The sequence below is a fragment of the Lepidochelys olivacea genome (assembly GCF_965140295.1).
Source record: "Lepidochelys olivacea isolate rLepOli2 genome assembly, chromosome: 6".
Taxonomy (NCBI): domain Eukaryota; kingdom Metazoa; phylum Chordata; order Testudines; family Cheloniidae; genus Lepidochelys; species Lepidochelys olivacea.
Window position 1 is genome coordinate 114088183 of NC_140416.1, and position 25297 is coordinate 114113479.

Genomic DNA, 25297 nt, shown 5'->3' on the forward strand with positions numbered 1-25297 from the left:
CTATAACAGTGTTTAAAAGAGAACTAGATAAATTCATGGAGGATAGGTCCATTAATGGCTCTTAGCCACAATGGGCAGGGATGGTGTCCCTAGCCTCTGTTTGCCAGAAGCTGGGAATGGGCGACAGGGGATAGATCACTTAATGATTACCTGTTCTGTTCATTCCCTCTGTGGCACCTGGCATTGGCTACTGTCGGATGACAGGATACTGGGCTAGATGGACCTTTGGACTGACCCAGTATGGCCGTTCTTATTGTGATCATCTAATCTGACCTCCTGTATTACACCGACCATAGAAATACGGTGACTAGAACTCATTCCCACTATATACCATTGAGTTCCATAGCTTAGTAGGATTTTTGAAATAGAGTGACCAGAACCAAACACAATATTCCAGGTGAGAGCGTACCATTTGATTTATATAGTGGCATTAGAACATTTTTATTTTAGGAATGAAATTGTAACATTTAAAATCTCATTTATTATACTGCCAATTTTGTTTTTGTGTATTGGCGGGGGTTTTTTGGTATGCTGTTTTGGCTGTCACTGTACATTGATCAAAAGTTTTCCTTGCACTGTCTGAAGTGACAGGTCCTATTCCTGCATGGTTACAGTTAATTTACATCTCAGCAAAGTGATGCACATTTGCTTAATTTTGATATGGGTCCCAATGATTTTTCTTAGTCTTCTCTGGCTTCAACTGACCTAAATCTTCATTTTGAGAAGACATCTACAAAGAGGTACATAATAGAGGTATACAAAATAGATAAGACTATGTGCGACAATTGGATCTGGATTCTGTGACACTGGCAGTAATGCTATACTGGCTGCAAATTAAAAACTGATGTTTTTATTAAATTAAATATGAAAAAATTATATAATCCATACAGTAGCCAGTGTTGTTTATTTTAATATTATTTGATTTGTTGTTGCCACAACACAAGTTTTCATTATTTAAAATGTATATTTCTAGACCTTATGACATAATTTTGTCTTCCTGTGTCTACAGGCTGCCTAAAACAATAGCTCTGAAAAGCATGAGCTGCCCCATTTATCACAATGGAATGTTAACACTGAAGTCTACAGACAACAATGTAAATGCTAGCACTGTTAACTATTTCACTGCAGATCACTTTAACAAGAACAGACAGCTACTGTGCTTTATGCACAATCCCATACTGCCTCCCATGCCAGAACAGATTCCAAAAGCCCCAACTGCCCATCCCATAGCAACCAAAACCTCCAGCTTCACCCTGACAAATTCTACAAAGCAGGCATTTTCAATTCAAAAATATATCTCTGTCAAGGTTCCTCCCCCACTCTGAACTCTAGGGTACAGATGTGGGGACCTGCATGAAAAACCTCCTAAGCTTATCTTTACCAGCTTAGGTCAAAACTTCCCCAAGGTACAAAATATTCCACCCGTTGTCCTTGGACTGGCCGCTACCACCACCAAACTAATACTGGTTACTGGGGAAGAGCTGTTTGGACGCGTCCTTCCCCCCAAAATACTTCCCAAAACCTTGCACCCCACTTCCTGGACAAGGTTTGGTAAAAAGCCTCACCAATTTGCCTAGGTGACTACAGACCCAGACCCTTGGATCTTAAGAACAATGAACAATCCTCCCAACACTTGCACCCCCCCTTTCCTGGGAAATGTTGGATAAAAAGCCTCACCAATTTGCATAGGTGACCACAGACCCAAACCCTTGGATCTGAGAACAATGAAAAAGCATTCAGTTTTTTACAAGAAGACTTTTAATAAAAAATAGAAGTAAATAGAAATAAAGAAATCCCCCCTGTAAAATCAGGATGGTAGATATCTTACAGGGTAATTAGATTCCAAAACATAGAGAACCCCTCTAGGCAAAACCTTAAGTTACAAAAAAGATACACAGACAGAAATAATTATTCTATTCAGCACAATTCTTTTCTCAGCCATTTAAAGAAATCATAATCTAACACATACCTAGCTAGATTACTTACTAAAAGTTCTAAGGCTCCATTCCTGGTCTATCCCCGGCAAAGACCCAGCATACAGACAGACACAGACCCTTTGTTTCTCTCCCTCCTCCCAGCTTTTGAAAGTATCTTGTCTCCTCATTGGTCATTTTGGTCAGGTGCCAGCGAGGTTACCTTTAGCTTCTTAACCCTTTACAGGTGAGAGGAGCTTTCCCCTGGCCAGGAGGGATTTCAAAGGGGTTTACCCTTCCCTTTATATTTATGACACGCCCCCCAAATCTCAGCTAGGGTGAAACACTGGCTGGGATTTCTTCCTGGAGCTCTAGGAAAAACAGAGTTAATAAGACACATGCATCTCTAAATATACTACCAAGTACATAAAGACTAACAATATTTTCCACATCTCAAGGACGATTTTAACCAGTTGATTCTGGGAAACTTTCACGGGAGAGTGCATCAGCCACTTTGTTAGAAGCTCCTGAGATGTGTTGGATGTCGAAATCAAAATCTTGGAGAGCTAAACTCCACCGAAGAAGTTTTTTGTTAGTTTCCTTGACGGTGTGAAGCCACTTCAGTGCAGCATGGTCGGTTTGCAGGTGGAAACGCTGTCCCCAAACATATGGGCGTAGCTTTTCCAGAGCATAGACAATGGCGTAACATTCTTTTTCAGTGACTGACCAGTTGCTTTCCCTCTCAGACAGTTTTTTGCTGAGAAACACTACAGGGTGGAATTCTTGATCAGGTCCTTTCTGCATTAAAACTGCTCCCACACCACGCTCGGATGCATCTGTGGTTACTAGGAACGGTTTGTCAAAGTCTGGGGCCCTTAGTACAGGGTCAGACATGAGTGTCGCTTTAAGCTTGTTAAAGGCCTTCTGACACTTTTCGGTCCACTGAACAGCATTTGGCTGTTTCTTTTTGGTTAGGTCTGTCAGTGGGGCAGCGATTTGGCTGTAGTGCGGTACAAATCGTCTGTAATAACCGGCCAAGCCTAAGAAGGATTGAACCTGTTTCTTTGACTTTGGGACAGGCCACTTTTGGATAGCATCCACTTTGGCCTGTAGGGGGCTGATAGTTCCTTGACCCACCTGGTGTCCAAGGTAAGTCACTCTGTTTAGGCCTATTTGACACTTCTTAGCCTTAACAGTTAGTCCTGCCTCCCTTACGCGCTCAAGGACTTTTTGTAGATGTTCCAGGTGGTCTGCCCAGGAATCCGAAAATATGGCCACGTCGTCAAGGTAGGCGACTGCATATTCTCCTAATCCCGCTAGGAGACCATCTACAAGTCTTTGGAAAGTGGCGGGTGCATTTTGCAGCCCGAAAGGGAGTACATTAAATTCATACAGCCCGAGATGTGTGATGAAGGCTGACCTTTCCTTGGCAGATTCATCTAGCGGTACCTGCCAGTACCCCTTGGTTAAGTCCCAAGGTAGAGATGAACTGGGCCCGTCCCAGTTTCTCTAATAGTTCATCTGTGCGTGGCATTGGATAGTTGTCTGGGCGAGTTACAGCATTTAGCTTACGGTAGTCCACGCAAAAACTTATTTCCCCATCTGGTTTGGGAACTAGAACCACTGGAGATGCCCATGCACTTTCAGAGGGGCGGATTACACCCATCTGTAACATATCCTGGATCTCCCGTTCTATAGCAGTTTTAGCTTGAGGAGACACCCAGTAAGGTTGGACCCTAATTGGGTGAGCATTACCTGTGTCAATGGAGTGGTATGCCCGTTCAGTCAGTCCTGGGGTGGCTGAGAACGTTGGCGCGTAGCTAGTGCACAGCTCCTGGATCTGCTGTCGCTGCATACGCCCAAGGGTCATGGAGAGGTTCACCTCTTCCACACCACCAGCACATTTCCCTTCGTAGTAGACACCTTCAGGCCACTCAGCGTCGTCTCCTCCCTGGGCTGTAAACTGACAAACCTTTAATTCTCTGGAATAAAAGGGCTTTAGAGAATTAATATGGTACACCTTAGGCTTTCGGTTGGAGGTGGGGAATGCTATGAGATAATTAACAGCTCCCAGGCGCTCCTGGACCATGAATGGCCCTTCCCACTATGCTTCCATTTTATGGGCCTGGAGCGCCTTTAAGACCATGACCTGGTCTCCTACTTTGAAGGAACGCTCTCTGGCATGTTTATCATACCAGGCTTTTTGCTCTTTTTGAGCATTCTGTAAGTTTTCTCTAGCAAGGGCTAAAGAGGTTCGGAGGGTGTTTTGTAGGTTGGTTACAAAGTCCAGAATGTTAGTTCCTGGAGAAGGTGTAAATCCCTCCCATTGCTGCTTCACCAACTGCAATGGCCCCTTAACCTCACGGCCATATACAAGTTCAAATGGGGAAAACCCTAAACTGGGATGTGGTACAGCTCTGTAGGCAAAGAGCAACTGCTGCAATACTAGGTCCCAATCATTGGAGTGCTCATTTACAAATTTACGTATCATGGCCCCCAAAGTTCCATTAAACTTCTCCACCATGCCATTTGTTTGATGATGGTAAGGAGTGGCAACCAAGTGATTTACCCCATGAGCTTCCCAAAGGTTTTTCATAGTTCCTGCCAGGAAATTAGTCCCTGCATCTGTGAGGATGTCGGAGGGCCAACCTACCCTGGCAAAAATGTCTGCTAGTGCCTGGCACACACTTTTAGCCCTGGTGTTGCTTAGAGCTACTGCTTCCGGCCATCGGGTGGCAAAATCCATGAAAGTCAGTATGTACTGCTTTCCTCTGGGTGTCTTTTTCGGAAAAGGACCCAGAATATCCACAGCTACTCGCTGAAATGGAACTTCAATGATGGGGAGTGGCTGGAGAGGGGCTTTGACCTGGTCTTGGGGTTTTCCCACTCTTTGGCACACCTCACAAGACTGGACATAGGTAGAAACATCCTTGCCCATTCCCTCCCAGTGGAATGACCCCCCCAAATGGTCTTTGGTCCTGTTCACCCCAGCATGGCCACTAGGGTGATCGTGGGCTAAGCTCAAGAGCTTGGCCCGGTATTTAGTTGGAACTACCAACTATCTCTGAGGATGCCAGTCTTCCTGGTGTCCACCAGAAAGAGTTTCCTTGTATAAAAGTCCTCTTTCTATAACAAACCTGGATCGATTAGAAGAGCTGAGAGGCGGTGGGTTGCTCCGTGCCGCCGTCCAAGCTCTCTGGAGGCTTTCATCTGCTTCCTGTTCGGTCTGGAACTGTTCCCTTGATGCTGGAGACATCAGTTCCTCATGGGATTGTGGACCTAGGCTTGGTCCCTCTGGAAGCGATATAGGGGATGGAACTGTTTCTGTTGACTGTGAACCGCTCTCCGCTGGTGCACTATGTTGGGATTCAGGCTCCGGCTGAGCCTCTTGTGTAGGGTTATCGGCTGCTGCCAGTTCAGGTTCGGTGGGGCCCTCTGGTGTTGAGGTTGCAAGTACTGGATTCAGTGCTGACACGGGGTCTGGTGTTGGTTGTTCGGCTGGTTCCGGTTCTGGGACTGGTTCCGTCTGGGTCTCTGGGACTGGATCCACTACTGCTGTTGCAGACATTGGCCTGGGGTCCAGGTCCATCACCTCTGACCGGGTCCTGATAGAAGTTTCCGGATCAGAGCTAGGCCTCACGGCTTGTTTAGCCTGGCTGCGGGTGACCGTTCCCACCCTCTTGGCCTGCTTCACATGCTTGGCCAAGTCTTCCCCCAACAGCATGGGGATGGGATAATCATCATAGACTGCAAAAGTCCACATTCCTGACCAGCCCTTGTACTGGACAGGCAACTTGGCTGTAGGCAAATTGAAAGAGTTGGACTTGAAGGGTTGAATCGTCACTTGGATCTCTGGGTTGATTAAATTGGGGTCCACTAAGGAAGCATGGATAGCTGACACTTGTGCTCTGGTGTCCCTCCACACGGTGACCTTCTTCCCGCCCACACTCAGTTTCCCTCCGCTCCAAGGGTATCTGGGAGGTATCTGGGCCTGTGGACCTCTGGTGTGATTCCGGTGCAATGAACTGTAATCTGTTGGGGTTCTTGGGGCAGTTGGCCTTTACATGCCCCAGCTGACGGGTCACTGGGGCGAGGAGGGTTGCTGGAGAACGGGGTGGTGGGACGATAAGGGGTCTGGAGGGTTCTTTGGGAGGTAGGTGGGGCTTTGGGCGGCCCCCGGTAATAGGGTGTGGTCTGGGGTGGTCCCTTCTGGTCTCCGCTCCAACTGCGACCAGTTTTCTTCTTCTCTGCCACCTCCACCCATCTGGCTCCAATCTCTCCTGCCTCGATTACAGTTTTGGGTTTCCCATCTAGGATGTATCTTTCTATTTCCTCAGGAACACCCTCTAAGAATTGTTCCATTTGCATTAGGAAGGGCAAATTTACTGGAGAGTCAACACTTGCTCCTGATATCCAAGCATCCCAATGTTTCACAGTGTGGTAGGCATGTCGGGTAAATGACATGTCTGGTTTCCACCTTAGGGCTCTGAACCTCCGACGAGACTGCTCGGGTGTTATCCCCATTCTGACTCTCGCCTTGGATTTAAACAGTTCATACTTGTTCATGTGTTCTTTAGGCATTTCAGCTGCCACCTCAGCTAAGGGTCCACTGAGCTGCGGCCTCAGCTCTACCATGTATTGGTCAGTAGAGATGTTGTACCCAAGGCAGGCCCTTTCGAAGTTTTCTAAGAAGGCCTCAGTATCATCACCTGCCTTGTAGGTGGGGAACTTTCTGGGATGGGAAGTGGTACTTGGAGAAGGATTGCTAGGGTTTGTTGGGATATTCCGCTGAGCCTTTATCTTCTCCACCTCCTCCACATGCTTCCTCTCTTTTTCCTTCTCCTCCAGTTCTTTGGCCCTTGCTTCCATTTCTTTGTCCCTTGCTTCCATTTTCAGCCGCATGAGTTCTATCTGTCTTTCATGTTCCCTTTGTTTTTCCGCAGCCTGAAATCTGGCTAATTCCAGCTTTAGTCGAGCTGAGGATTTGGTCATTCTAACCTCTCTGTTTTTAACTAACTTTACACCCGAGGTTTAGAAATAAACAAACAAAACTTGGCTGTAAAATTTTGCTGTGCTGGAATAGAATATCTATTCTCTGATAGTGATTGTCAGCCTACAGAAAAAGACAATTCCCTTGTCTCTGCTCTGGGCCCAAATTAAAGCAAAAAACTTCCAACTACTTGGAAACCTGCTTACCCAGCCCAAAGAAAAAAAAATTCCTTTTCAAACCTGTGCTCCTTGTAAAACAAAAAAATCAAAATCCTAAAAAAAAAAACCCTGCCACTTTTGTCTCCAGGCAAATGGGTAGAACACACACCCCCTATTTACTTTTAGGAGGAAAAGAAAAAAAAAACCTTTGGGTTGGAAGACTGTGAATTTCCCTGCAGGAGTTAAGTACCCTACCTCCAGGCAAAGAAAACCTGCAATTCACAAAGATAATCCCCTTTTGTCTCTGCTTGGCCACAAAGCAGAGAAAAACCAAGCTGCTTTCAGTTTCAGCTGCTTTCTGGACTTCCTTTCCAAAGGAAAAAAAAATTTCCTTTTTAAAATCTGTATTTCTAGTTCAAAAAATCTCAACTGGATCTCAAAATGATTTCAGGTTAATCTCACCACTATGCCACCATGTCAAGGTTCCTCCCCCACTCTGAACTCTAGGGTACAGATGTGGGGACCTGCATGAAAAACCTCCTAAGCTTATCTTTACCAGCTTAGGTCAAAACTTCCCCAAGGTACAAAATATTCCACCCGTTGTCCTTGGACTGGCCGCTACCACCACCAAACTAATACTGGTTACTGGGGAAGAGCTGTTTGGACGCGTCCTTCCCCCCAAAATACTTCCCAAAACCTTGCACCCCACTTCCTGGACAAGGTTTGGTAAAAAGCCTCACCAATTTGCCTAGGTGACTACAGACCCAGACCCTTGGATCTTAAGAACAATGAACAATCCTCCCAACACTTGCACCCCCCCTTTCCTGGGAAATGTTGGATAAAAAGCCTCACCAATTTGCATAGGTGACCACAGACCCAAACCCTTGGATCTGAGAACAATGAAAGAGCATTCAGTTTTTTACAAGAAGACTTTTAATAAAAAATAGAATTAAATAGAAATAAAGAAATCCCCCCTGTAAAATCAGGATGGTAGATATCTTACAGGGTAATTAGATTCCAAAACATAGAGAACCCCTCTAGGCAAAACCTTAAGTTACAAAAAAGATACACAGACAGAAATAGTTATTCTATTCAGCACAGTTCTTTTCTCAGCCATTTAAAGAAATCATAATCTAACACATACCTAGCTAGATTACTTACTAAAAGTTCTAAGGCTCCATTCCTGGTCTATCCCCGGCAAAGACCCAGCATACAGACAGACCCAGACCCTTTGTTTCTCTCCCTCCTCCCAGCTTTTGAAAGTATCTTGTCTCCTCATTGGTCATTTTGGTCAGGTGCCAGCGAGGTTACCTTTAGCTTCTTAACCCTTTACAGGTGAGAGGAGCTTTCCCCTGGCCAGGAGGGATTTCAAAGGGGTTTACCCTTCCCTTTATATTTATGACAATCTCACTTATTGAAAACAAATGTTCTAGAGCACAACCTGCAGCAAGCAGTGAATTTCACAGCAAATTCCATGGCAGAAGAATCATAGAGAACAGGGGACCCTGGGTCTAGAGAAGGTAAATTGGAAACTCCTATTTTTCCTTTCTCTTTCTATAAGAAGGGGCTATTGAATGGCAATACATTTAAAACGTACGCAAAAGGAATACTTTTTACAAAATGTATAGGAACATGTGGAACTCATTACCACTATACATCAGGTCCAATAGTTGAATAGATTAAAAAAGGATTTGGGCATTTTTATGAATAATGAGAACATCCACAGATATATTAGGCAGGATAACAAGAACCTGAGTGGCTATAAAATCTCAGGATATAAAAATCTAATCTGATTGAAAGGGGTTAGGAACAAACTGCATCTATGGTCAGGTTACTTCATGATTTTCCACTATGGGGTTTTAGAGGAATTATGGGTGTTTGGAATTCAGGCACCTTGTTTAGTTGTCTAACTACAGATACCCAGGTTTGACAAGGCTTAAGCTGGGTTGTGAACACGGGTGCACTGAGATTGGACCACTGGTCTGGTCCCTTGTGCTGTTTGTACCTCCTTGATTTTTGAGCCTCATTACATTTTACCCTTTTTTTCTTCCATTTTTAATTTTCTTTGTGTATGCTCTCACCCGTTTATCTCTGTTGTTGTTGTTTCTCTTAATCATCCTCTGTTCCCCAGCAGCGTCCTACTAGGAGCCGTAGCGGAGGATCAGTTCCCCAGTAGGAGCAGTAGAATGGAATTTAATGAGTTACACTCTGCTACTGCTTCTTCTGTTCCTTTGTTGCTGCTAATAGAAATTTACCTTGCACAGTGAGGTGTGTAGACCTAGAGCTGGCTGTGCATACAGAGGAATTTCATCCTATATGTAAAAGCAGTAGCACAGGTATGATTCTTCATGATTTTAAAACTGCTTTGTGGTAAGTTTTCTCCACAACATATAACTTGTGACTATTTTCTTCTAGTGTTTGAGATATTTTCTGTGCTCTCTTTTTAACCTTTTCTTTTTTACAAATTAATGAAACAAATAGGTGGACATGTCTGACGTTACTATTTCATTGTTCTAGGCTTCATAGAGCTCAGTCTGTATGACCAAGTGAGGCTCTTGGAGTGTTGTTGGATGGAAGTTTTAATGGTGGGTCTGATGTGGAGGTCGATTGATTATCCTGGCAAACTAATTTTTGCACCGGATCTTGTATTAGAGAGGTGAGGAAAAATATAAATTAGTCTCTTTTGATGTATGTTTAATTTCAGCATATGGTAAAAGGGAGCATATAGCCATTAGGGGGATACTATTAACATTTCACATTGAAAGTACAAGTAAATGATACTGTAAAAAATAATGTCGTGAGGTTCCTAATCTCTCCTGTAGATCAAGAACTCTAGACAAAAATAATAATGTCAGGTGGATCAAACTTGTGAATTCCTTAATAATTTCTGTCATAAATGATTATGTTCAACATACCAGTATTTGATGATTTCTGTAGTGTCTGTCCAGAGCTCTAGACACTTACCAAATTTTTAAAAAACACAATTTAAAATTTTAGTTTTTATAGCTACTAGATTTCCCCAAGAAAGACTAGACATGTTACCAAAACATATCTGATCCCCACCTAAATATACTTCTATAACATCTTTTCCATTTGCAGTATCATTACAGTACACTAATTTTTCTAAATATGGAAAAAATATCATCAGGCTTTGCAATGTTAGTGAAGTAAGGAATAGCTGTATGTCTGTGTGTTACGTAAATAAAATAAAATTGAAAACTTTTCTTCAGTTGAGTTAATTTGATATGTTACAAGTGACCATATTGCCATTTTCAGGCATCTGCATAGCAGTGTGTGCCAGTTGGATGGGATGTACTATGAACAATTCTCTGCAAGACCTAATCAGAAATTGGGCGCTAGGGTCCCAAAGGTGAAGAGTCAATGAAGTAATCTACTCTCCTACCTGGCCCTAAAATATTGTTTCTTAAGCACTTTGCACCTCTGGGGGGGAAAAAAGCAAAAATTCAGATCTGTAACTGTAATGTGCCTGAGTGAGATACAAGGCCTCATTTTATAGGCTGCAGATAGTTAAAAGGCAATACTGGTTCTGTAGCAAAGGAAACAAATTCTGTTACCAAATGATATGGCATAAATGTTGATTTACTTACATAAAAATAATTTCAAGGATATGCTTTGTTCAAGACAATGCTAAAGAAATTACTAAGAAAAATGTGTTATGCATTGGATTTTTATAGAAGCAGGTATATTCTGAATATGGATTGCCTGTTGTATACATTCCCTCCTCTCCGCAAGGTAGGGCAGAGCCTGGGTCAGCAGACATTAAGGGTATTCTGTAAATTAAAAAAAGAAAAGGAGTACTTGTGGCACCTTAGAGACTAACCAATTTATTTGAGCATAAGCTTTCGTGAGCTACAGCTCACTTCATCGGATGCATACTGTGGAAAGTGTAGAAGATCTTTTTATACACATAAAGCATGAAAAAATACCTCATGCTTTATGTGTGTAAAAAGATCTTCTACACTTTCCACAGTATGCATCCGATGAAGTGAGCTGTAGCTCACGAAAGCTTATGCTCAAATAAATTGGTTAGTCTCTAAGGTACCACAAATACTCCTTTTCTTTTTGCGAATACAGACTAACACGGTTGTTGCTCTGAAACCTGTAAATTAAAAAAAATTTTCAAGAAGTTATATATGGTCTGTGATCCGATTTTTATAGAGATCTTCAGCTACTGTAGGGAATGTACCTTCTCAAACAAAGTTATTTGTAAAGTTCACTTTTCTCCTTTAAATCCTTTAAATCACTTTTCTCCTTTAAATGATAGCTTGTCCTTCTTCAAATCCCTCCTTAAAATTTTCCTTTGCTGTGATGCCTACAAAAAAACTTGACCACAGGCAGCTAGTGAGCTGAGATCGCTGTCGATCATGCTGACCAATATTGTGTAATTGTTTCCTTGTACTCCCCTGTCTCTATCTGTTGTCTCTTTTCTTATACTTAAATTGTAAGCTCTTTTGGGCAGGGGGACCATCTCTTTGTTCTATGTTGATATAGGGATGAGGGGAAATGTGTAGAAGGAATTCTGGAAATCTTTGACATGCTCCTGGCCACAACATCAAGATTTCGAGAGCTGAAATTACAGCACAAGGAGTATCTGTGTGTCAAGGCTATGATTCTTCTCAATTCCAGTAAGTACATATTTGCCCTTGAGGTATGTCAAGTTGTGCTGACTATTTAGGGGAAAAAATCTGTGTCTAAAATTGGCAAAAATATCAAAGGACACGTGAACCATTGAAAAAGAATGAAAGAAAAAATAAAGTGCTTTTTGTTACTAAAATTTTAATGGCTTTTTGTTTGGTATATTCAGTCAAGTCCTAAGTTTTATTATTATTATTAGACAGATATTTTTGGGTGGCATTCCAGGGTAAAACCTGGTAAAAGGAACTCAAAAGTCTGTAAGTTCTCATCAGGGAGTGGAGTTTATGGCCCACAGAAAGGTCAGAGGCTTGTCCTTTTAAAATTGCTGGAGCCTCCTGATCAGTGGGAAATTCTGCTCCTATCCTTCTGAATCAGGGGCATTTGTAATGTGGGTAAATCCCTCTGGGCTGCCGTCTGCGTCCCCTTTGCTCCCTTGATACCCACAGTTATCTCAGATACTGCCAAAGCAACTTAATTGAAATAAACTGAGTGGTGTTTGATTTTATTTTCATTATAATTCATCAGCAGAAATAATTTAAAGCTTTCAGATGATCCGCAAAATGTTTTTGAGAACTACATCCCTGGTTTACATTCTCTTACATAACATGAACCACCGGTGTATTGGCCTTGTTCTTGGCAGACTTTGCTGTAATCATTTCATCCCAGAGTCCATCGTGTAGTGATGTGACCCAAAACAACATCTGTATAAATAAAATATGATATTGTTTATATCTACTATTTTCAGTATGCAGCCTCAGCATAATTCTGAAGGGGAATCCGAGATACTTATGTACAGCTGTTGTCGATCCATAAATAAGTAAAATACCAGTATTTTAACAGAAAACAGAATTTTATCCGTTTATTTATTTATTTTTGTCAACACATTTTTTTAAAAGTTTTGCTCATCTAATCTAAATATGTGATCAAATCCTAATGCTCAGGGAGGACCATATTATAGATTTCAAGCTTGCAAAACTAGCACAGATACTGAGTTACAAGAGCATCTACACTCTTTGGACCTTATTTGATATTTATCAAATTTGATATTTGATATTTGATAATTTGATATTTATCAAATCCTAATGCTCAGGGAGGACCATATTATAGATTTCAAGCTTGCAAAACTAGCACAGATACTGAGTTACAAGAGCATATACACTCTTTGGACCTCCTTTGTCTGTGTCTCTGTCTCATTTGCTGAAGTGTCTTTCATTTTGAATGAGCAGTGTGATAACAGTAAAAGAGAATTTCACATTATTCTAATTTCCAGTACATGGGATAATCTAATAATAATAATTTGTTGTCCAGATTTTCATGTCAAGTCACCTCTCTGCTCTCTGAAGTACTGCAGACAAAAGCTAAAAGGGTGCTTAGACTTAGGCTTATACAAGGATCTGATATATTTTCTTATTGCAGTTTGCAGGTATCTAAAACACCATAAGCTTTCAAACAACTACTAAATTGTTTTACTTTTTACTATGGTGCCTTTAATATAGTTCTGTAATCCCTGTTCTTTTATTCCTTTCTGTGGGTAAGAATGGGATCTTTTTGTTAGTGTTCTATCTATTGATATAGAATTTATCTATTGACTTTCCAGTGTGAACTGTAGTTTACAGAAAGCTCTCTTCTAAATCTTCTCCAGTTGCTGACAAAGGCAAAATTATCTGCAGCTGTAGTATAATCTGCAGCAGACCTATGATCGGACATTTACTTACCGGTCTTCTTTCCAAAACCGCATAAATCGGAGGAGGAGCGTAGGCTACATGCCTTGGATGTCCAGAGGGCTCTTGCCTTCTACATTGACAGAACCAAGGCCATTCCATAAGTTGACGCAATTACTCATCACTGTGGCCAACAGGATGAAAGGTTGCCCTGTATCCACTCAAACAATTTCTTCTTGGATCACGGCCTGCATTCTGCTATGACCAAGTAAAGGTGCTGCCGCCTTTGGTGATTGTCACTGCCCGCTCTACCAAAGTGCAGGCCTCCTCAGCAGCCTTTCTGGCCCAAGTGCCTATTCAGGACATCTGCAGAGCAGCCACCTGGTCATCTGTCCATACCTTTACGTCCCACTATGTGCTGACCCAGTAGGCCCAGGACAATGCTGCCTTTGGTAGGGCAATGCTGCAAGCTGCTAAGCGGTGAACTCCAAGCCCACCTCCATGGATACTACTTGTGAATCACCTAGAATGGAAGCTACATGAGCAAGCACTCAAAGAAGAAAAAACTGTTACCTACCTTTTGTAACTGTGCTCTTCGAGATGTGTTGCTCATGTCCATTCTACTCCTCTGTCGGAGTTGCTGGCAGGAAGGAACTGAGAGGGTGCAGGGCTGGCGGCGCCTGATATACCGTGGCATGGGAGCGCCACTCCAGGGGGTGTCATAGCCAGCCCTATGGATACCGCTAAGGCAGAAATCTCCGACAACTGTGCACATGGGCGCACGCACACCTAAAATGGAAAGGACGTGAGCAACGCATCTCAAAGAACAACAGTTACGAAAGGTAGGTAACTGTTTCTTCTGCCCCAGGATGAAGAAGGAGCGGGACTTCTGACTCTAACAGCTCCTAATGGAGGTGGCCCTTCATCCACAACCAGCCTCGGGCTGGCAGGATCTGGCACTGAGCTCCTCCATGCGGAGTGACCCAGCCTCCGTGCGTGAGATGGTACCAAGGAAGGACTCTGCCTATACTCTTGGCACTGGTGCTCCCCAGCACCGAAACCAGTGGAGGAGGTACAGCACAGATCCCACTCTCCAGTGCCATAGAAGTGGCCCTGAAAATCGGACAGGGAGCGCTCGCCCACACCGAGAGCTGCTGCCTCGGACAGTGCTGCCAGAGTGCATCCTATGGAAGAGCACCTGGAGCCAATGGCACATGAGTCGGCACCGTTGACTTTGGCCCAGCAAGGAGGGCTGTCAAGTCCGGTGCCGGTGGACTTTCCTGATCAGGAGTGTCAGGTGGAGGACATAGAGTTGCCATCCACGGCAGATACCTTTGAGGCTGTGCGGGACTTAATAGCGACGACGGCTCCCCCGTCCCCAGCCATTCGGGATAAGCCTCTGGTAGTTCAGCCTGGGGCACCGTCTATAGGCAAGCCGGTGATGTTGATGAGAAGATCACTATGATGGTCCCTGACTCCACCTTTGACGCGGCACCAGTCCCCGGCACCGCTCCTGGTCACGGCACCGCTCAGCAGCGCCGTACTCATGACACCGATCCCTGGCACCACTCCACTCGGCAAAGCCGTGACCTTCGCATTCCTGGTCCATGTCATCGGACTTGGAGGTGGAGTCTCATTATTCTTAGCACAACTGGAGCAGGTTGGACCACCGCAGACAGGATGTGCATGTGATGCCATAGCAGGTGCAGTGGCAGGTGCCTACCCAGTGGCCCTTCTGGATGCTGTAGGCCTATCGCCAAACCCAGGGCACTCATTCTAGGGGCTCCCACTCTGTGGTGTCAGAGCCGTGAGTGTCTCTGGCAGCGGTGAGTCATCCCACCCCTCAAGGCTCCGAGATGACACCGGTGCGGGGTGCAAAGCTGCCTTCAGCTCCTATTCTCACCTCTGGCACTGAACCCGCGGTAGTTGCCTAGGAGCGTGGAGCTGAGTAGGACATCCCGGAGGGCCAGGAGGACCCTGTACCTCTGCTGGATGAGGTGGTAGTGGGGACTTCCTCCTCTGGGCCGCACCTGACTGACAGCCAGGCGCACCGGGACCAGCTATTCAGGGTGGCACTGCTGGCCTTTTCCATTGAATGCACAAAGCCGTACTGGTAAGTTGAACCAGCTGTTCATGGCAGACCAGATTAAAGGACTCTCGGTCTCGTTGCAGAGGATCTCATTGAGGATCACATCCTGTGTCCGGGAATGCTATGAGTTAGCCAAAGTCCCAGCCCCTGCACTAACGGCACATTCCACAAGAGTGCAGGCCGCCTCAGTGGCATTCCTGCCTCAGGTCCTGATACAGGAGATCTGCAGGATGGCAACATGGTCCTCGGTTCATACTTTCACCTCACATTACGCAATTACCCAGCACGCCAGAGACGATTCAGCATTCGGCAGAGTGGTGCTCCAGTCAGCGATTCCATAACTCCGACCCCACCTCCTGGGTAGGGCTTGGGAGTCACCTAATTGGAATCAAAATGAGCAAGTACTCGAAGAAGAAAACAGTGACTCACCTTCTCGTAACTGTTGTTCTTCAAGATGTGTTGCTCATATCCATTCCAAACCCACCCTTCCCTTCTGTTGGAGTAGCTGACAAGAAGGAACTGAGAAGGCACTGGGTCAGCAGGGTCCTATATTCACTGCCATGGAGGTGCCACTCCAGGGGGCTCCACAGCTGACTGAACGTGTGCTGCTAGGGGAAAAACTTTCCAATGACTGTGCACACGGCGCACACACACTCCTAATTGGAATGGATATGAGCAATACATCTCCAAGAACAACATTTACGAGAAGGTGAGTAACCATTTTTTCTTTTTCTCCAGTCATGTAACCATACAACAGCGTAGTTGTATATTCTTTAGCCAGTTTGCTGCCCTTGGTTTGTGGCTTCAACATGTGCATTTCTTGATTGCTTCACTTTGTAATAATGGCCTTCTAATAGGAACGTTCTTCACATTTGCAAATTTAAACTATTCTTATGGAGCTTCATTGAGATAATTATTGAATTTTTTAAAAAGCAACATACACCATCAAGGTTTGCCTTTTGCTTACAGCAAACTGCAGCTGTTTAAAAAAAAATAATAATCCACGTGACCAAATCTAATCTTCAACCCCTTCCATTCTCATGCCCCACACATCCAGGCTGTCTTCAAACTTGCTGCTACTATCTCTGTAATATTTTTAAAAGCTAATGTTTTCTTTCTCATCCATGCAGCTAACTCTCTTCCAAGCCCTCTTCATTTCTCATCCTGATTACTGCAGCCTCCTCTCGGGCCTTCTTAAAATCCACATTGGCCCTCTCCAATCCATGCAAAATGCATCTGTTAAGACAATCTTCCTTTGCAGCCTCTGTGACCCCCATCATCTCCCTTTGGGAATCCCTCCATTGCTGTTCCACCATATTAAATTCAAGATTCATGTCATAACCTTCAAGGCCCTTTACAACTCTGCCCTTCCCTAATTATCCAGCTCTGTTTTGTCACATTGGTCTCCTCTGCTCCATCAATAATGCTGGTTTCAACTACTTGCTTGCCTGCTCCTCCCACAGTCTTCTCTGACTAATTTCTTTTGTTTCTGTCCTTAATGCATCTTTTAACATTTCACAGTTTATGCTAGTATTATGACAAATTTCTGACTTTTAAGGAAGTTAGAGCACGTAGAGCCAAGGAGTTGGCTGTACATCATGCACAGTGCCTTCCTCACTCACTTGATAAGCATTAAAGCCCTGATCCAGCAAAGTGTTTAAGCCACTTATGTACCATTTTGCTCCTGGCCCCATCCCTATGTAGGAGCTGTTTCAGAGAGGGGAGGGAGCTGTTAGAGCAGCCATGAAAGTGCTTTTACTTAAACAAAGGGTCGGAGTAACCCCTGGGGACATCCAAAATTGGAAAATGCAAAGATAAGTGAAGCTCAGCCAGACCCAAGTATCTGGCCCTGTATCTTTAGAAGATATTAAAAGCCAGTTGTTGTTAATGTAGTTGTAAGATTGCATACTTAAGTATGCAAATGGCATAACAGAATTGATGAGTAAAAAATTTTCTAACATGAAGCATCATAGCATACAATTTTAATAGGACTTGGAATTTATTTTATTTGTTTCTATTGAAAAATAGCATCCAAAGGCAATCCATGCTCATGTTTTTTCTGGTGAATTGTAATGCTTTTCTGTCTTTTTGTTTAGGTATGTTTCCATTATCCGCTGCTGCAGAAGAACCTGAAAGCAACAGGAAGCTACATCACTTGCTTAATGCAGTAACTGATGCTTTGGTGTGGGTTATTGCAAAGAGTGGAATCCCATCTCAGCAACAGACAACTCGTTTGGCTAACTTGTTGATGTTACTTTCTCATGTCAGGCATGCAAGGTATATTTAACAGAATTATGTGTCTTTTTCAGGTTTTAATATTTGTTGTTAAAGCAAACAAAGCTCGACCAAGCTCTTGAAATCCCTGTGGAAAAATCCTGATATCATCCTTTTAGGGCATTCATTGTAAGATTATTCTAAATTGACAGGATTAACTAAATAATGTACTCAAATCATTTTGACATGCAGCACATTGCATCCACCTTAAAGTGCATATCTTATGTAACGCTTCTGCCACGTGGAGCCAGCAGCAACCAGGGCTGGGTTCAATATGTCGGGGTTCCTTTCCATTGATATAACACAGAACTGGCTTGAGCCCCCACCCAGTAACCTGGGAAATTTACACACCACCTCTAGGTGCCTCTGAGAGGCAATGCTTCCCCACTCACAGGCACAGAGTCTGAGTGTAGAAAAGAAACTTTTAATAAAAGGAGGAAAGTACTTCGGCATTAATTTAGGAAAACACCACAAACATGGTTCATAAACATAAACCATGAGTAAAAGACCCACCCCCAAGTAGGCTGGGCAGTGTCCTTTCCCCCTCAGGTTCTTAAGTCCATCAACCCAAAAATCCCTTTCCTGTGCCCAACCCTTCTCTGTACCCCACTCACAGTTGCTGTCCTTGGTCAATGCAGACTCAGAGTTCAGAGGTGCATCTGCATAGTTCACCTCCACCCCCGGGTGGGGTAAAGAAGTACCTTACTTACTCCACTGCTTGGGCACTCGCTCGCCACCCCTCTCTGCGAGCCACCTTCCTGGCCACTCACCAACCACTCCTGCCAGCCGCCTGCTCACTGGTCTTGCTGCACTTCTCCACCTGCTGGTTGCTTGTGTTGTGCCTCTCCACCGCCACCCTGCTGGCCGCCTGCTCACTGCTCTTGCTGCGCCTCTCCGCCAAACCAGCTACTCTTTCACCAGATGTCAGTTGCCGTCTGCTGCCACCTGCCTCTCTGGTGTGACCTCTGCACATCAGTTTCTTAGTAATTTTCAGCTCTTTGCAGGCTGGGCAGAAACACTGCCCCAGCTCAGTGATTTCATCTTTGTGATTTTTAACTCTTAGCAGGCAGGGCAGAAACACAGTCCTACCACAATTGATTTCAGCTCTGATTGGGCATTTAACATAACAAACAAGCTCCTATGAAGCCTGTTTAGCACTATTCTTTGAACAGTGGGAAGGAACAGGTTAAACCAGTCTAGGGAGGACCCTTGATGAGGGTGTGCAGCCTCCTTGGTGGGATACCTGTCCCTACCTCTCTTACTTTCCTAGGGCTCTGACATTCGAGCCCCTGGTTTAATGAGGTTCTTTCAACTGAGGGTGGCCCCCTCATTTGAGACAGGCTAAGCACAGTCCTGCTTTCCTGTATTCCTACAATAATTACAACATTGGTAACCATATTTCACTACCCCTGCATTTAGTACTAAGGTGATTTGTACACAACACCAGCCGAAGTTGATCACTTTGACATCACTGTGTCTGTTGAATATGTAAGCAGAGCAAACTGTATTTACATAAACACACCCAAAGTCTCTCCCCCTCCCAGTTAGCTGTCAGGGAAGCATTCGTTCAGACCCTGCTTATATCTATAATTCATTATTTTAAATAAATCCTCTACATATATCCTCCAAATAGTACATCCTTTTCATTTCTTTTTAGCACTTCACTTTTAATTTTTTCCCCTTCTGGCTAAAAGAGCAGTAATGTGTCTCCTTCAAAATCATTCTGAAATTTCCAATGCTGTTTTGTGGATCACCAGGTCAAGTGTGCTTTGGCATTCATGTCAGTCCCTGGCCTAAAGTCTGATTTCTTCTTCTAGTTCTTTTTTCAAAATCGAATATTCTTTTGCTGAGTGGTTTAGAAAGTGTGGGCATGTGTACGTGCTTCCTGTAAGACAACAGATGTCCATCCCAATGGGACACTACTATAACTCCCTGAACAGCTCAGCCTTCAGTCAGGACTTTGTGTGGAATACAAAATTCTTCTTTGGGTGCTTTCCTATATGTATGCCACTTCTGATACACATGTGCTCTCTGTATTCAAGATCAGAATCTTTTGACCAGCAGCATCCATTGGGTCACGCCTACACATAGAATCATAGAATATCAGGGTTGGAAGGGACCTCAGGAGGTCATCTAGTCCAACCCCCTGCTCAAAGCAGGACCAATCCCCAATTTTTGACCCAAATGGCCCCCTCAAGGATTGAACCCACAACCCTGGGTTTAGCAGGCCAATGCTCAAACCACTGAGCTATCCCTCCCCCCATCACATGCCCAAGGGCATTAAGGGAAACCAGCTGACTGTCCATTCTTTTTAGTGTTTGTGGCTGCAAGATGGGACTGAAAGAACAGTGTCCCTGGCTCTTGCACTTCTCCACTAGTATTTGTATGTAGTTCTCTTACCATAGTTTAGGGTTAGCTAGGTAGTGTAAGTTAGGTGAATTCTTTTATGTTTTTCTTCAGCTTCATGGTTGATCAGTAATATCCTGGTTTTAAGTATTGTTCATCATGTGAGGCAGCTATTCCCGTTAATAACTGGTGCATCACCGAGAAATGTGCTTTGTCATTAGTTTTTTAAATGAACAATGAAACTGAGAGATGCTCAAGTAAAAGCTCTTCCTACTATGTAAGATACTACCTCTGTCTTCTGTGAGGGCTGTCTTAGACCAGGAAGGCAGGATCCTTTGGGCTCCGAGCAGTCCTCCTTAAAAAGTGCCCCGGCAGCTATTTTCTCTGCCTTAACTTCTAGAGCTCCTGCTTCTTCATCAAAGCATTCTTCTGCTGATGCTGGTATAATTCCCTCCTCCCATCATGAAAGAAGGAGGTCTCAGCACTCTTTCTCCAAAAAGCATAGAAGCAGGTTTCCGTCTGAGGCTATGTCTACACTTTGAGCTAGGCATATGATTCCCTTGCTTATGTACACGTATTCAGGCTAGTTCTCGTTGAGCTAGCGTGAGTATAAATAGTATAGCCACGATAGCACAGCTAGCAGCTGCGGTGGCATGGCTGAGCTGTGCTGAGTACATGCCCACTGGTTTCAGGTGGATTTGTACTCTGCATGGCTCCGCTGTGCCTTCACTGCCACTCCCCATGCAAGTGAGACTGCTTGGCTGTTGCGCTAGCATGAGTATGTGTACACGAGCAGGGGAATCACACCCGAGCTCATCATGTAGACGTAGCCTAAATTGCTTGAGAAACGGAAGAAAGACAAGTTTCCTCTTTCTGCTTTAAAAAAGGCAGGTTGCGGTCTGACGAAGGTCCCTTTGGCACCTGTAAGACCCTGGATCTAGATCTTTGTTACCAGCTGAAAACAATTCGCTCTCTGACATAAGTATGGACTCTACGGTACCACCAGAAGTCATGCTGTACTAGTAAGGGGGCTATCAGCCCTAAAACTGATGCTTCTGGTACCAATTACATTGGTATTGCCACCCCAGTGACAATTATATTTAGTTTTCTCTTGGTACAAATGTGGTTGGCGTTGAGATTTATGATCCCAGGGAATTTTTCAGCCCTGCTTGCATCATCCCTTTTTGCTTTCTTCCTCAGTGAAGACCATTGAGCTGGCACTACAGCTGTGGAAGAAGGATATTCTGGGCACCGGTTAGGAATGTCCTCCCACTCCAACCCTCAGGTTCCTGCAAGGTCTACTTCTCCTCCTGTAAGAAGAGTATTCCTACTCTTCTTCTGCCTCTGATATTCATGGGTGTAGCTCACCTTCCTATTCTCCTAGACTGCGACTCTATGATCTTTACTATTCTGATACTGTGATAGAAATTTCAGGGCTGGAAGTCATAGCAGGCATAGGGAATATAGGGGACCCTCTAGGGAATACCTGGTATGCATCCCTTGTCCATTTACATATTACTCGTATGGTCCTGCTCCTTGGTCTTACTGGGTACCTTGGAGCATTCGTTAAGCAAGGAGACCTAGCTCCTCTGTCACATAAAGAACCAGGTCTCCCTTGTCTCAGAAGTTGGTAAGGGCACAATAAAAACAGCCCTCTCAGCTTAACTTCCAAAAGAGGCACAATCTTAGCAGAAGTCCTCTGATGCAATTCCAACTCATATATCATCATCATTGCCAGAAGAAGCTGTTGTGCCATCTATTTCTCTCCACCTAATGACTGTAGGGTGTTTCAAGGCCTTCTTTTTAGGATGACAAAAGTGCTGGAGATTCCTGTAGACAGTCCAGGAAAAGGCTCATGAATTATTGGCTATTTTGTCTTTGCATGAAAGACTCAATGCCTATTAATGAAGGCCTTTTAGAACCTCCCCAGCTACTCTACCAAAAGCTAGCATCCATACCCATGACTTCAAAAAAGGAAGACAGAAGATACCAAGACCCCTCTGTGGGATTTGAGTGCATGTATTCACATCCTTCACCAGGTTCTCCCAGAGTCACAGCAGCTCAGGAGAGAACAAGAGGCTTCCAAATCCATCCCTAAAGAAAAGAAGCCAAAGTGGCTAGACCTTTTTGAAAGGAAGAGCTAGTCTGCAACTCAAAATAACTAATTCTTCTTTGAGTCCTTGCTCATGTCGATTCCATTCTAGGTGTGTGCGCACCCATGTGCACGGCTGTTGGACACTTTTGCTTTAGTGGTACCTGTAGGGCTGGCTGTGGCACCCTCTGGAGTGCAGCGCTCATGCTTCGGTATAGCAGGCACCGCCTGCCCTACACCCTGTCAATTCCTTTTTACCACCTGTGGTGGTCAGTCGGAGTGCCTTTCTTACTTAGCAAGAGCTAGTGGTTTCTCCCCCTTGAACTTCGCGCCTGAGGGCCTTTGTACATAGTTTGCATAGAGTAGTGTTAAATAGTTTTTTAGTGTTACTTAGGGTCCCAGTGGGGACTTTGCCCCAGGTGGGGCATGCCCCAGTCTCCTAGGTTTAAGCCCCGCTCAGACTGCAACAGGCCTATGCATGTAAGTGACCCACATAGCAGCTGCCTTAAGTGCTTGGCGGAGTCACACGTTAAGGATCTGTGCCAGATCTGTAAACTTTTGGCCTCGCACCCAAAAGAAGCAGGATATCTGCCTCCGGGCTCTTCTGATGGAGTCCGCCCTCAGCCTGGCTTCTGAGCTGACCAGACAGGTCGCACTGAGCGCCTCGGCCTCCATGCACAGCACACCGCTGGCACCTGGCTCCTCCGGCCCCATTCGCCAGAGCCAGAGCCAAAGAAAAAGGCCAAGAAGCGCTCCTCAGCACTGAGCAAAAGGCCCAAGGGTCATCTACCAAGGAACCTGGGCCTGGCTGCCAGACTATTCTGGCACCATGTGATCGTCCCTCCCTGGTTGGGGCTCTCAGCCCCCTTAAAGGTCTGCCACCGACTCCCAGGAGCGGTATGGGACTGACACACCTGCCTGCACGATTGTCATCCCAGGCTCCCCAGGTGCAGAGAGAGCACAGGTCTCCACCTGCTCCAGTGATGACCTCAGTGTCGCAGGACCTGACTAAGGCTCCCCAAGAGGGCAAGCTTGTCAAGACCCCTCAGGAGACAGGGGGACATGGCTGGTTGCCAGGCAGAAGATGACTATCTTCTCCACTGTGTCAAGGATCCCCGTGCAGGTCCGAGATGCATCATCGGTCACCCAGGCTGTTGCCCAGATCCCCTTGGTGCTACTCACTGTCATGGGGTTGACAGTCTCCCCTTCTATTCCTGGCGCCACTCATCCTCTCGCTGGTCGTCCTCCAGGCGTTGGTCCTGAGTGCCAGCACAGTGGGAATGTTCCCTGTCTCGGTACCAGTCTCCCCAGCACCAGTACCACTCTCCCCAGTACCGTCACCAGTCTGTTACACCTGGCCAAATGGACACCAGTAGCCACGACCCGTAAGCAAACGCGGGCGTCAACGGATCCTCCCTCGTTGCCGGAAGGTGGCTCCTCAGATATGGAGGGCTAGTTCAGCCCATCACCCAGGTCCCATCGGCAAGATTGGGCACTGGGTCCCGCTCCTTAGTCTGTGTCACCACAGTGGCAGCACGGCTAGGGGCCAGTGCAGTGGCCTCATTGGAGCATGTGGGGCGTACTGGTCATGGTGATGCCCCCTTCGCAGCACTCCTCGGTGGCTATGTCACAGCATCGGTCAGTGGCACCGCCAGCACTGGGCCCAGCACTGGATGCCAGTTCTGAGCTGGGATGGAGGAACCTGTGCCCACCCCTAAGCCTCCTTCTCTGATGGTGGTCGAGAGCCCGGCACCTCCCCCAGCAGTCCAGTCTTCCTCCTCTTCCCCGGACAAGGCAGTTGCGGGACCTTTCAGAGCTAGCCTGCTGGATGACTTCAGAAAGCATCAAACCCTTCTCTGGCACGTGGCCAAGAGCTCGAGGTGCAGGAGATGGCAGAGCAGGCGGACACCCTCTTTAATGTCCTCTCAGCCTCTACACCCACCTCTACACCCACCCTGCCTGTGCATGACGGGATTCTCAGGATAGCTAAGGCCCCGTGGCAGACCCCTTCCTCCATCCCTACCACTTCGAAACGGGCCAAGAAAAAGTATTTTATTCTGGCCAAAGGTTTTGAATACCTTTTATGCCCACCCAACCCCAGGCTTGCTGGTTGTGTCTGCGGCCAAGAAGGACAAGCAGGTTCACTCCTCAACTCCCAAAAACAGAGAGGCCAAGAAACTCTATTTATTTGGGAGGAAAATTTATTCAACTGCCAGCCTACAATTCCGTGGGGCAAACAATCAGGCCCTGTTGGGCCAGTACAATTTCAGTCTCTGGGACGGTCTCAGAAAGTCCCAGGAATCACTTTCTGAGGGTCTGGCACAAATGTTTGGCAGCCTGGTAGAGGAGGGTACTGTGGTGGCCAGATGCTCCCTGTAGATGGCCTGGGACGTGGTGGACTTGGCAGCAGGGTGGTCACATCGGCGGTGGTCATGCAATGCAGCTCCTGGCTCCAAACAGCGGGCTTCTTCTAGGAAATGCAGACCACGATTCAGAACCTCCCCTTTGAGAGAGTTGGTCTCTTCTCCGAGCAAACGGACGCCAGGCTGCATGGGTTGAAGGACACTAGAATTACCCTTCGCTTGTTGGGCATGCACACACCACAGTCAGCCAGAAAGCCCTTCCGACTGCCACCACCGCCAAGACGCTGGCAACCCTGTCAGGGCTCTACTAGGAGACGGGATGCTAGCTTTAGTCGCCGATGCCCTTCTTCATCCCACTCACCCGCGCAGCCTGGGCCTGCTAAACACCGAGGGGGCCGGAAGCGATCACTTTGTGGGTGTGCCCGAGAGTGACGCCCCAGTCTGCCAACCAGATCCGACCCACATTTTCCTCAACTGCCTCTCTCCCTACCGCTTGGCCTGGTTGCAGATTACATCAGACTGCTGGGTCCTGGACGTAGTAGCTTGGGGCTATACTCTGCGATTCTTGTCCGCCCACACACACACTTTCCCATCCCTCTTCAGGAGAAGCTCCTGGGCTTGGGGGCTGTGGAGGAGGTTCCTCGGGACATGGAAGGAAGAGAATTCTATTCCTGAATCCTTCCTAAACCCAAAGGCCAAAGGGGGCCTTAGGCCCATCCTGGACCTGCCTGGTCTTAACAAGTCTCTCAAGAAGT

General features: G+C 45.7%; 2 protein-coding genes across 2 annotated transcripts in view; one reads left to right on the top strand and one right to left on the bottom strand.

The window, feature by feature from the left end:
* The window catches only part of ESR2 (estrogen receptor 2), an 81357-nt gene that overhangs the window by 49770 nt on the left and 6290 nt on the right, over positions 1-25297 (top strand). The window contains exons 7-9 of the mRNA XM_084631509.1: positions 9579-9717; positions 11574-11707; positions 17564-17744. Of these exons, the coding sequence (XP_084487635.1) occupies positions 9579-9717; positions 11574-11707; positions 17564-17744 (454 nt within the window). The remainder of the gene's footprint in view (positions 1-9578; positions 9718-11573; positions 11708-17563; positions 17745-25297) is intronic.
* LOC311522596 (uncharacterized protein) lies at positions 3349-9114 on the bottom strand (the record flags this gene model as incomplete). Its single annotated transcript, XM_084632068.1, has 3 exons — positions 3349-3895; positions 5051-5468; positions 9099-9114. 3 exons carry the CDS (start codon positions 9112-9114, stop codon positions 3349-3351), a joined length of 981 nt encoding a protein of 326 aa, XP_084488194.1.